This window comes from Lathyrus oleraceus, chromosome 5 (genome assembly GCF_024323335.1).
Source record: "Lathyrus oleraceus cultivar Zhongwan6 chromosome 5, CAAS_Psat_ZW6_1.0, whole genome shotgun sequence".
Lineage (NCBI taxonomy): Eukaryota > Viridiplantae > Streptophyta > Magnoliopsida > Fabales > Fabaceae > Lathyrus > Lathyrus oleraceus.
The window spans coordinates 162243041-162256341 of NC_066583.1; the positions used below are offsets into that span (position 1 = coordinate 162243041).

The 13301-nt window shown below is 36.9% G+C and overlaps 1 protein-coding gene across 1 annotated transcript; it reads left to right on the forward strand.

Annotated features, from left to right (window-relative positions):
• Nucleotides 1-1295: 1295 nt before the first annotated feature.
• Nucleotides 1296-2612, forward strand: LOC127079425 (uncharacterized). Its single transcript, XM_051019807.1, has 3 exons — nucleotides 1296-1798; nucleotides 1995-2073; nucleotides 2187-2612. The coding sequence occupies exons 1-3, from the start codon at nucleotides 1296-1298 to the stop codon at nucleotides 2610-2612; spliced, it is 1008 nt and encodes a 335-aa protein (XP_050875764.1).
• Nucleotides 2613-13301: the final 10689 nt, after the last annotated feature.

A 13301-nucleotide genomic window follows, 5' to 3' on the forward strand; every position in this document is an offset into this window, starting at 1 on the left:
TTGGTTTTGATGATGAAAAGAGAATAAAGTTAAAATAGTCATGAGCAACATCAAAGTATAAAAAGATTGAAGCTATAAAAAAGTGAAGGTAAGAAGGTTCTAGTGTTGAGAACAAAGATAGATAAATGTAAAAATCAACTTCAAAAGGTACTGTAGTCTTCGAAATCTCGCTTGATCCTATGTTTGATTGTAATTTTATCTATTTAGGATCAATAACATGCAAATAAGTGTGATTAGCTATCAAAGTATTAAGGCAATATGCACGCACGCACACACACACACACACACACAAGGACGCTTGCACGCGCGTGTGTGCACACACAAACACACACTCAAAATAATTTTACAAACTTCATCTATTTCAAATTGTTAATTTCTAGTTGTTTTGATTGGCAGTAATTTTGGTAAAACTAATTTAGCTGTAACATGTTGAACAAGATGTCCTAACATGTGGCCGTGACATCTTGTCTGAAACATGTTTTTACCTTGGTAACATTTGTAGGGTTAACTGTCTACAAAATATTCTAGGAATATTATGCTTTCCCTTGTGAAGTTCGTGATTGAGGAATCAGAGATACGAATTGTGGTTAACAGATTCTATTTCCTAAATGTTAAGACATTTTATGAAACTTTTGGTTAATTACCTAATGTTGTGCAGCTGGTGCTCGTGGAATACAAGGCCCAAATCCAATGCATTTTATGGCTATAAATAGAATGTCTGAAAACCTAGTTATTACGCAGAAGAGAAGATAGTTGACCGTATTAGGGTTTGAGTGTTTGTGTTATTTTGTGAGCCTCTCAAATATCATCTTGATATATGAGTAGGACTATGTTGATTGGTTGTAAGCATTGTCAAGCACTCATAAGCTTTTAAGCATTGAGTGATTGTGTGTCCTTGAAGTGTGTCTTCTGATTTTCTTATAAGTTTCTAAATATCACTATTGTGATTGATAGGGAGGTGAGAAGGGTCTCACACCTAGGAGTGTCTTAGGTAGAAGTTAGGCACGGGTAGTGATTAGGGTATATTCTGTAAATTGGTACCGGCATCTCTTAGGACATCTGATATTCGAATACCAGAATTTCAATTGGTATCAGAGAAAGCATCTTGCTTTGTTTCTGGGTGAGATTCAGGGAAGATACTTTCTGGTACAATGGACAAGGAAGGAGGCTTTATGAACAGACCACCCATTCTTGATGGAACTATCTATGACTACTGGAAATCATGTATGGTGGATTTCATCAAATCCATGGACAACAAGACTTAGAAATATGTGATCAAAGGATGGGATCAACCAATGATTAGAGATAAAGATGGCAAGATCACTGAAGAGCTGAAGCCTGAGGAAGACTGGGATGACGATGATGACAAATTAGCTGACGGAAACTCCAAAGATTTGAATGCTCTATTCAATGTAGTGGACAAGAACATATTCAAACTAATAATCAACTACATTGTTTCCAAATATGTTAAGGAGATCTTGAAGACTTCTCATGAAGGAATCTCAAAGGTTAAGATGTCAAGACTTCAAATTTTGACCACCAAGTTTGAGAACTTAAGAATGAAGGAGGATGAGAGCATCCATGACTTTCACATGAATATCATTGAGATAGCCAATGTCTCAAGTGCTCTAGGGGAGAAGATGTCAGAAGCCAAGCTGGTCAGAAAAATCCTCAGGTTTCTTCCAAAGAGATTTGACATGAAGGTTACTGCCATTGAAGAAGCTCAAGCTATCAACAATATGAAAGTTGATGAACTTATGGGATCCCTTCAAACCTTTGAGTTAGGAATCAGTGAAAAGTCATAAAAGAAGAAAAGTATAGCCTTTGTTTCTAATATTGATGACCTCGAAGATGATTGTGACTTGGATACAGTTGAAGGGACATCTAATGGCATTGTCTTACTTGGGAGACAATTCAACAAAGTGATGAAGAAGATGGACTGGAAGACAAGAGCTAATGTCAATAACAATTCCTTTAACATCTATAAAAATCAGGAGTTTGGCAGAAGGACCAAAACTAAAGAAAAAACCAACCAAGGAAAAGGAATACAATGCCATGGATGTGAAGGGTTTGGTCACATAAGGGATGAATGCCCCACATTTCTCAAAAAGCAGAAGAAGGGTTTGTGTGTCTCTTGGTCAGAAGATGATTCTGAAAGTGATACAGAAATGGAACCTACCAAATAGGTTACTGCCCTAATTAGAATTTGTGACTCAGATGAAGACTCTGACTGTGAAAAACTAACCTTTAAAGACCTTGCTGAATCCTACAAAGAATTGTGCCTGAGAAATGAAGAAGTTTGTAAACTGGGAGAAGATCAAAAGAAAACAATTGCTCAACTACAGGCTGAGAAAGTGGAACATCTTTCTATCATCTCTGTTCTGAAGGAGGAAGTTGTACTGCTCAATTCAAGAATTGACAATATGACTAAGTCTGTGAGAATGCTTAACAATAGTTCAGATGTACTGGATGAAATTCTTCAAACTGGTAAGAATGCTGGAAATGTTCAAGGTTTAGGCTATGGCTATCAAGGAGGAATGAACAAAGGAAAAGGTCCTGCAATGAACTTTGTTCTACCCAAAGGAGAACTGAAACAACATATGTCAAATTAAATGTCCCAACATCAACAAAGGTGTCAAGAGGTTTATTTAGGAAGCAAGACCCAAAGATGGAGGTTTCATCATTGTGGGAAGTTAGGCCATATAAAACCTTACTACTAAAAATTGTATGGCTATCCTAAACCTGCTTCACAACTCAGAAGAAAGCAAACCATGGTGAAGCCAAAGAAAAGATGGATTCCCAAAAATGGTATGTCAGGTCTCATGGCTCACGCCTCCCTCAGAGCATCAGCCAGAGAAGACTAGTATTTTGATAGTGGCTGCTCCAGACACATGACTGGTGTCAAGAAATTTTTGGTGAATATTAAGTCTTACTCCACTAGCTATGACACCTTTGGAGATGGATCAAAAGGAGAAATAAAGGGGATTGGTAAGTTGGACTATCCAGGATTGCATAGTCTAGATGATGTTCTATTTGTTAAAGGATTGGCTGCTAATCTTATAAGTATTATCCAACTCTATGACCAAGGTCTCAAGGTAAACTTCAATAAATTCAAATGTATGGTAACAAATGAGAAGGATGACGTTGTCATGAAGGGATCTAGATCAAAAGATAACTGCTATATGTGGACTCCTCAAGAAACCGAGTGGCTCTCCACTTGCCTAATGTTCAAAGAAAAAGAGACTAAGCTATGGCATCAAAAGCTTGGTCGCTTACATCTAAAATATATAAAGAAGGTGATGTCAAAGGAAGCAGTCATAGGAATTCCCAAATTGAAAATTGATGAAGGAAGAATCTGTGGTGAATGTCAAATTGGGAAACAAACAAAGATGTCCCATAAGAAGCTTCAACATTTGACCACCTCAAAAATTCTGGAGTTACTTCATATGAACTTGAAGGGACCTATGCAAGTTGAAAGTCTAGGAGGAAAGAGGTATGCTTATGTTGTTGTTGATGACTTCTCTAGGTTCACAAGGGTGAACTTTATTAAAGAAAAGTTATAAGTGTTTAAAGTGTTTAAAGAACTCTGTCAAAAGATTCAAGGAGAGAAGGATTATGGCATTATTAGGATTAGAAGTGATCATGGGAAGGAATTTGAGAACAACAAGTTTGAGGAATTCTGCAACTCTGAAAGAATTAGTCATAAGTTCTCTTCACCCGTCACCCCATAATAAAATGGTGTGGTTGAGCGTAAAAATAGAACCATTCAAGAATTTGCCAGGGTCATGTTGCATGCTAAGAAACTCCCATATCATTTTTGGGTTGACACCGTGAACATGGCCTGCTATATTCTTAATAGAGTAACTATAAGATATGGGACTTCTACCACATTGTATGAACTATTGAAAGAAAGAAAGCCAACTGTGAAATATTTCCGTGTATTTGGGAGTAAATGTTATATTATGGCAGATCGTGAGCAGAGGAGAAAGATGGATCCTAAAGATGATGAGGGAATCTTTCTTGGGTACTCTACAAACAGCAGAGCTTACAGAGTCTTCAACTTCAGAACCAAGGTATTGACGGAATCCATAAACATTGTAGTAGAGGACTCAACTAACGAAGTTGATGTCACAAATGATGTTGAAACATCAATGAATGATGTCTCAGAAGATGTTGCAGACACAAATACTAATACTGAACCTACAGAGAATGATTCAACTAACAAAGGGCTCTCCATCAGAATTAAAAAAGAGAACCCTAAGGAGCTTATTATAGGAAATATAAATGAAGGAATTATCACCAGATAAAGGGAAGTTGTGTCAAATGCCTGTTTTGTCTCTAAGTTTGAACCCAAGAATATCAAGAAAGCTTTGACTGATGAGTTCTGGATTAATGTTATGCAAGATGAACTTGGTCAATCAAAAGAAATGAGGTGTGGGATTTGGTTCCTAGACCCGTAGGAACAAATGTCATTGGTACTACATGGATGTACAAGAATAAGTCTGATGAACAAGGGGTTGTCACTAGAAACAAAGCCAGACTTGTTGCTCAAGGATACACCCAAATGGAAGGAGTAGACTTTGATGAAATGTTTGCTCCAGTTGCTCGCTTGGAGTCTATCAGATTGTTACTTGGAATGGCATGTCTTTTAAAGTTCAAATTGTTCCAAATGGATGTTAAAAGTGTCGTCCTAAATGGCTATCTAAATGAAGATGTGTATGTTGAACATCCAAAAGAATTTATTGATCCTACATTACCAAATCATGTGTACAAATTAAAGAAGGCACTATATGGTTTAAAGCAAGCCCCACGAGCTTGGTATGAAAGGTTGGCCTGGTTTCTCATCAATCATGGATATAGAAAGGGTAGAATTGATAAAAAAAACCCTATTTGTCAAAGAAAGGGATGGAAAACTTATGATAGCTCATATTTGTATGTATGACATTGTGTTTGGAGGGATGTCAGATGAGATGGTCCAAAATTTTGTCAAAAAAATGCAATCTGAGTTTGAAATGAGCTTGGTAGGAGAACTGACATACTTCCTTAGGCTCCAAGTCAAACATATGGAAGACTCCATCTTTCTGTGTCAAAGCAAATATGCTAGGAGTATTGTGAAGAAATTTGGATTGGAGAATGCTAGTCACAAAAGAACTCTTACGCCTACCTACTTGAAGTTATCTAAAGATGAAAAAGGCTTAAGTGTTGACCAAAGCTTATATAGAAGTATGATTGACAACCTTCTATACCTAAGAGCAAGCAGACCAGATATAACTTTTGTTGTTGGTGTGTGTGCTAGATATCAAGCTGAACCCAAAGTAAGTCACATCAATCAAGTAAAGAGGATTCTCAAGTATGTGAATGGAATAAGTGAGTATGGAATATTATACTTTCATGATTCAAACTCTATGCTAGTTGGATATTGTGATGCTGATTGGGCTGGTAGTGTTGGTGATAGGAAAAGTACCTCTGGGGGATGTTTCTTCTTGGGAAACAATTTAATTTCATGGTTTAGCAAGAAACAAAATTGTGTATCCTTATCCATTGATGAAGCTGAATACATAGCAGCAGGCGGCAATTGCTCTCAACTAATGAGGATGAAACAAATGTTGACAAAATACAATGTTACACAAGATGTCATGACATTATTCTATGACAACATGAGTGCTATTAATATATCTAAAAATACTATTCATCACAATAGAACTAAATACATTGACATCAGACATCATTTTATCAGAGAACTTGTTGAAGATGAAGTCATAACACTTAAGCATGTCATCACGGAGAATCAGCTTGCAGATATTTTTACCAAAGCCTTGGATACCATCCAATTTGAAAAATTAAGAGGGAAACTTGGGATTTGTGTTAATGAGCCTTTATAGCAACTACAACTAATTAAGTGTGTCAGACAATAGCATATCTCTCATCATTACACTGAACACGCTTACCTAAACCCCTTACCTCTTTGTGTACCCATTTGGACAAACCATCACCAGCTTTTCCACTCAAACACCTCACTCTCCTACAATTATATGGGCTCTCTCTCTCAAAAACCTTTCCTTATTTCATCTGGCTCAAGCGTCTACCAACATGTCTCAACATTCTTCACCCACTCACATGCATGTCCCATCTGAAACCAGTGGATCCTCTTCACCATCATCTAGGGCAAACACACCTTTTCAAATGATAAACCTGGCATATCTGATTCTGGATGTTTCCCCTTTGTCCATGATTCATCCCCTCCACAGAAGAAAGCTAAACCGTCCGTGTCAAAAGTTGTCAAGACCTCTGGTAAGTCTTCTGAACCCATAATCCCTAGTAAAGATGATAATACTGTTGAAGAAGAATCTAGGCTTAAAGGGTTTGAACTTAGAAACCCTAACATGCATGCTAACGACACTGTAAATCCAACGACAGTAGAAAGAAGTGCAACTGATAAGGAACTTAGGAAGTTTGTTGCATCTGTTTCAAAGGAAGTAAACGATGATGTTTTTCCAGATGTTCAAACACCTTTGGCAAAAGATTTAAGCCCTGATAATGAATCAAGGGAAAAAGCTGAAGAAAATGTTCCTGATCATGCTGCTCGTGAGAAAAGAAGTAAGAAGAAAGTTGAGCTTGTTCTCAATCTTGAAGAACTTACCTCTGATGAAGAACCCCTTATAAACATTGTTACTCCCGGTATTGCAAAGAGATTGCAAAGACGTAAAGGAAAGACTGTTGCTTTTGAAGATTCTCCCTCCAGGGAAGTGAAGAGAAAAGTTAATGGGCTGAAAGGAACTCCTTCTAGAAGCTCAACAGGAAAATCTTTTATTGGACCCACTAGGTCTTGGAGTAAAGTTGTTACCCCTACTAGAAAGAGAAAAGTTGTCTCCTCTAGTGAATCTGAGTTTGATGTTGCACTGGATGTCCAAGACATCACTCCTATAAAAAGATATGCTAACAAGAAACCTCATGATGCTAGGTCTAAAGCTCCACTGGACAATGTTTCTTTACATTATATGAAGAATGCAGAAAGATGGAAGTATGTAATTCAACAAAGTGGAGCTCTATAAAGGGAATTGGGGAAGGATGCCCTTAAGTGTAATGAGGTCATCGATTTGATAGAAGTTGTTGGGCTAATGAAGACTATCACACACTTTGGACCGTGTTATGAAAACTCAGTAAAGGAGTTTATGGTGACTATCCCTGGTGGACGTGATGATAAGAAGGGTGCTGACTATGGTAAAGTATATGTGAGAGGAAATGTTGTAACATTCTCCCCAGTTATGATCAACACGTTCCTAGGAAAACCAGATGAACCTCAGGCTGAACTGGAAGTCACTAATGATCAGGTGTGCAAAGAGATTACAACCAAGCAGGTTAGACATTGGCCAAACAAAGGGAAGTTGTCTCCTAGTAAGTTAAGTGTAAAATATGCCATCCTGCATAGGATTGGTACTGTCAATTGGTTGCCCACTAATCATACCTCAACAATATCTACTAGTCTTGGTAAATTTATTTATGTTTATGGTACAAAAAGAGCGTTTGACTTTGGAAAATACATCTTTGAACAAGGGTTGAAACAAGCCTTCTCTAATGTTGTCAAGATGCCCATCTACTTTCCATCCCTCATCTATGGAATCATCCTAAATCAACACCTTGGTATTTTGCTGCCCATGATAGTGTGAATAAGAGGGAGTCTCCCTAATCACTCCACTACAAACTCTTTGCAGGAACTCATGTCCCAGACATTGATATGACATCCTCTCAGGCAACTGGCCCTGCCACCTCCAAGAAGAGTGTCATTGCTCAGTTGAAGGAAACATGCAAAGAGCTGGAGGACTCCATCAGATCAAGCACAAACAAAGATTAAACTAGAGACATTGATGAAGGCTATGATAGAATAGGAGAAGAGTATGCTAGGGTGGTGATGCTAATGAAGCAACTGATGATGAAGAGTATGCTAGTGAAGATGATGTTGATGAAGAGAAAGAAGATGTAGGATAAGAGTATGCAACAACTAACTCAGATAGTCAGGAAGATATTTGATTACTCTCTTATTGTGTTATGTTTTTTTTTTGTGTATTTTGGTATGTGATTAGGATATTTTGCACCCTCGTGTGCCCCTTGTGAGGGTTCTTGCATTGTATGAATATGGTTTTGTTTCAGTTTCTGGTTAGATGCTTACCTTTGTCAGATTATAGCTAAAAAGGGGGAGTATTGTGTGTGCTAACCACTAACCACTGTCTGACTGTGCTTAAGGGGATAGGAGATGTAGGTTAGCCACCTTGTGATGTCTAACAAGGTGTTGTGACATCAATCTGACTAAGGAAGTGGTTTTAACTGCTGCATACGCCTCTGATGTGTGCATGATTGATTGTCATGCTTGGTTTGTGCTTTAGTGGATGTCGCTACTATTGCTGGTGCTTGCGTTAATGTCAGACCAAATGTTCTAACATCTTGTCTTCAATGTTTTTTATTGGAGAACCTTGTTTTTTCTTATTTGTGAGGCATATTGTTCTTCTGCTACATAAGCCTCTGTTGTCTGAACTTGGACAATTCATAGTGTGTTGGATGTTCCATTGAGGGGGAGTCCTGATTATGTGAAATAGGGGGAGTATTGTCTATCGACTATGACTGATGTGATTGCCTGAGCACCCCTATAATATATATGTATGTTTGATGTTGTTCTGTTGTTGTTTCAGACCTATGGTGTTAACATGAATTGTGGTGCAAATGTACAAGGTGTACTTGGTTGTTTTAGCCAAAATTTGCCAAAGGGGGAGATTGTTAATTCCTGGTTGTTTTGATTGGAAGTAATTTTGATAAAACTAATTTAGCTACAATATGTTGAACAAGATGTCCTAACATGTGGTTGTGACATCCTGTCTGAAATAGGTTTTTACCTTGGTAACATTTGTAGGGTTAACTGTCTATTTGTCCATTTTTTGCATTTGGTCCACAACAATCAAAACAAAACACAAGCACAATAATATATACACAATTATATGCTCAAGTGAGCAAAAGGCAAATTGCATTAACATAAACATGTGCTCAAATGAGCAATAGAAAAAGCAAATGAATAATATGTACAAGAATAGTAAATTGCATAAATGTAAAGAGCAAGAATTAAATGTTAATGGTTAATGGTTAGTGTTAGAGTTAGTGTGCCATAAGGCAATTTAGCGCTATGTTAAACAAATGTAATTGGACTTATGTAGAAGTCACAACTATCTGAGGCCGGTCAATAATAATGTAGGCAACAACACAAGTTAGAGATTTTGATTAGTGAATCAAACTCCTACAACTTGCCATGCCAAAAAAAGAAGATGAGAAATGATCTTGTATTGATTTAGGTTCTTTGCATGATTAGGAAGCAACCTATCCTTAATGCAAAGCCATTCACTTGATCCATGATCAAGATGAATTAGATTTGAATCAAGGAAGGTTAAACCTCCATGTATCAATGCTAACCACCAATCTTTAACTCATTGATCAAAAAAGAAAAAGAAGAAGAAGAAGAAGAAGATGAAGAATATTAAAGTACATTAATGGAAATGGAATGAGATAATCAACAAGCATTGACCAAAGATAGAGAAGATCAAGGTCAAACAATAGAAAACAGAAGCAAAATGAAGATTAGAAGTCAGGAAACAAATAAAATATTTTTTGGTATTTTTCAATATTAAAATAGAACTTGAATTAAAATAATAAAGAAAGGTAAAACATCAAACTCACTTCAAATCCACTTTAAAAAGTCCAAGTGAATTATCCCAAGTTCAACAAGGTCAAACAAAGTTTGACAAAAAATTTCAGCATTTTTAGAAGTCAGAAACTATTTTAAATCAATTAAAAATACATGAAAATAACCTAATTGAATTAAAATCTCAAATAAATCTCAAATCAATTAATAAATTGATGAGAATATTTTTCGTAGATCTATCATCATTCAAAGAGTTGGAAAAATATTTTTGTATTTTTTGGATATCAAAAACTATTTAAAATGAATTAAAAATAAGCAGAAAAGAGAAAATTCCTAAAAAATATCAAATGATAAAATAAAAAATATTAAAAATCATTTTTAGAAACGAGAAATTAAAAGGAGAAAAATGCAATTGGTCTCATATTTTTTGGACCAATAATGAAAGAGATACGGATTTTTAAAAGGAAATGGAATTAAAAGAAATAAAAGAAATTAAAATCAGACATAAAAATAATTCGAAAAACGTGGAGCGTTTGATCTGAGCTCATTAATTGAGTTGGCAAATCATGAGGCTCACACACGCGCGCCTACCGTGTTCCTTGGTCAACTGAAGCGCACCATGCCATTAAATAAGTCATAACCATGAACGCATGAGATTAGATATGGAAAATGAAATGGAAGGCTCATATCTAATCTGGAGAAGGGACGGTGGCCAGCGCCACCGTCTTCTCCGGCCAGCTCCAGCGAGGTTCAAAAATTGCAGAGAGAAAAAAGTTAACCATATGCTACGATCCAGGCACCAATCGAAAGCTGGGGTGATGTACATCACCCCTGTACCAACCAAATCCACTCTAGGTTTCTATATTGAGAGAAATCAGAGATGGAATTTTGATGGTGTTCAACTAAACTTGCTAGATTTCAAAAATTCGAAGCTCAAAACAATTGCCTATATGCAGAGGACTTCAGATCACACAACAACATCAAGAAATAACCACTATATAAGCTGATTCGAAGAAAATAAAAGCTGAGGTAAAGCTCTGATTTGCAGAGCTTAGAGTCACAATTCCTTGTTATGGATGCTTGCAGTACACTCTATGAATCAAGGTGATGAGGTTTAGGAACTTTAAGATCTGAAAATCAATCAAGGAAATCAAAATTCAGATCTGAAAATTGAGAGAAAAAATGAGAGAGTTCCTTTGGTGTGAGGGTGAGGTTTCAATTGCACGACATTCAGGGCACCTTCAGGTTAGTGAAATGAAGAGAAATAACATTGTATTTATAGGCAAGGCAAGCTGAAATGCATGATCATTCCCTTGCATGAATGGAAAGGGCCTCCATGCATGGGCCTGTACAGGCGCATGGAGGGCCCAATTCCACTTGGATTTGGCAATTGAACATCAGCAAATGCAAACTGGACGTGCAGGTTATGTGGTAATGGCTCATGCAATACAAATTAAATGATTTTCCAAAATTGCACCATTATGTTCAAGTCTTCGAAAATGCTATGTCCAAACTTGAAACACCACCTCATGAGTAATGGTTGGAAAGCTTTTTGCATAAGGATAATTTTTTATGTTGATAAAAACTCCATTTGAGCCTTGGAAATTGATGAAAAGTGGACATGAAGTGTAGGGTGCATAACATGTACATGTGAGATTTTCAAAATTGGCCAAAGTTCAAGCCCTTCTGTTTCAAAGATACAAGCTCCAAATGACAAAATCTTCGACATCAACGTTGTATATCTTTTCAAGGCAATAAATTTGGACTTAAATTTTGCATCATTTGGATTTTTGATGAAGAAGTTATGGGCACTTGAAGTTGGACTTTTTCACATTTCAATGCATTTGGTCCAAAGTGACCTATAATGTTTTGCATTATCACATGTATTTATTTTAAGATTTTGAAATTTTTCTCAACATAACATTTTACGTAGACATATTAATCATTCCAATGCATTTGATCCCACCTCAAAATCATGAAAAATGAATGAGTTATGACCTTGGGAAGTTGACCCAAAATTAGGGTTTCAGTCAAAATGACCTATAATATATTGGAATGGATTATGACCTTCCAAGCTTCAAATCAATTTTTGATGAACATGAAAGTTGTTCATATGGTTCTTAAGAACATTGTTTCTCTTGGGGTCATCTCCATTTGACAAACACATCAAAAGTTAGGTCCCAATGTATTTCAAAATAGTCAGATGAATTGACTGATCAACTTCTCAAGTCCAAACCTCATATCTTGATGAATTGATGATTGAGGATACTCAAATAAGTTCAAATATGCATGAAATGATGAATTAAATAACTTCCCTTGATTGTATTTGATCATGGGTTGAGGTTGCTTCATGAGCAAGGCACAGTTGATAGACAGATGAATTAGGGTTTCCTTGAGAAACAAGCCTCAAGCCCCTTGATTTGCTTTGATCAAAATGATGAATTGAGACACTTGGGAGGCATATTTGATGGATGAGAGATTTTGGAACCTTTGCCATGCTTTCTTTCATCTTCAATTGGCCCTATCCATGCACCTAGGATCTCCTAGAAGCTTTGGAGCTTGTGATTGCTCAAGCTACAAACAAAAGATGTTAGTGACATATTTTTGTGCTTTTGCTTAGTAAATAAAATGAGAAAAGCAATAATATACAATTCAAGCATGCTTGGTGATCTCAAACCAACTCACAAGAGATCCCACCCAAAGGTAAAGGAGCCAAGATGCTTATGATCCTTGAGGCAATGCAAATGCAATGTTATGATATGATGCCATGAGGGATCTTATGGTCAAAATTGGGGTCTTACAGATGCCCCTATTTAAGGTCATTCTAGCCAGAGATATGAAGGTTAAAATCTTCGTCTCGACGAGGTAGAATGGGCTTAAATAATAACAAAGAGACGAATTTTGGTCCCTAAGAGACCTCATGATGCAAATGCATGTATGCAAAAGGTAATACTCTATGGAGATATGTGTCCATAAAGAGAAGAGAAATCGGGAGAAACTGACAATCCATATGATTAATACACTCAATGGGATAGAGACTCTAGGGATTCCAATGGGGATAAGAAAGGGAATAAAAAATGCGTGAGCAGGTCACGACTTAAGACTTGCTGAGACACGAGAGGAATTCCATGAAAATAAATCAATGGAAAGACTCGAGCTGACTCAAAGATGCATGTATTGGGGAATATGCCAATACAGCAAAACTATCCACAAAGGATACTTGGGATGAAAATCCGAAATCAGATGGGGAAAATCCACTAAGGGAGTTCATTGGGGAAACGTCCAAACATGACTCATATGAGGAAACAACAGAATGAGGTATTATCGGTTACTAGGTAATAAGCTCAAGGAGACATGTGATCAAAACACCGGTATGAGGGTGAAGGAACAACACGCTCGGGGAGAATGAATATCTAAGACCGGTATAAGGGTGAGAGATTTCAAACATCCACAATCATCTGAGGAAAACCTAAAAGGTATATTTCGACTCAGGTAATTTGACTCCGTAGGGGACAAATTGTCATAATAGGGAGCAGAAGGGAAGGAACACCAGGGATACCGGTTACTAGGCATATAATAGGTGACCAACCAGGTGTGAATTGGGGAATATTTCCAAGAC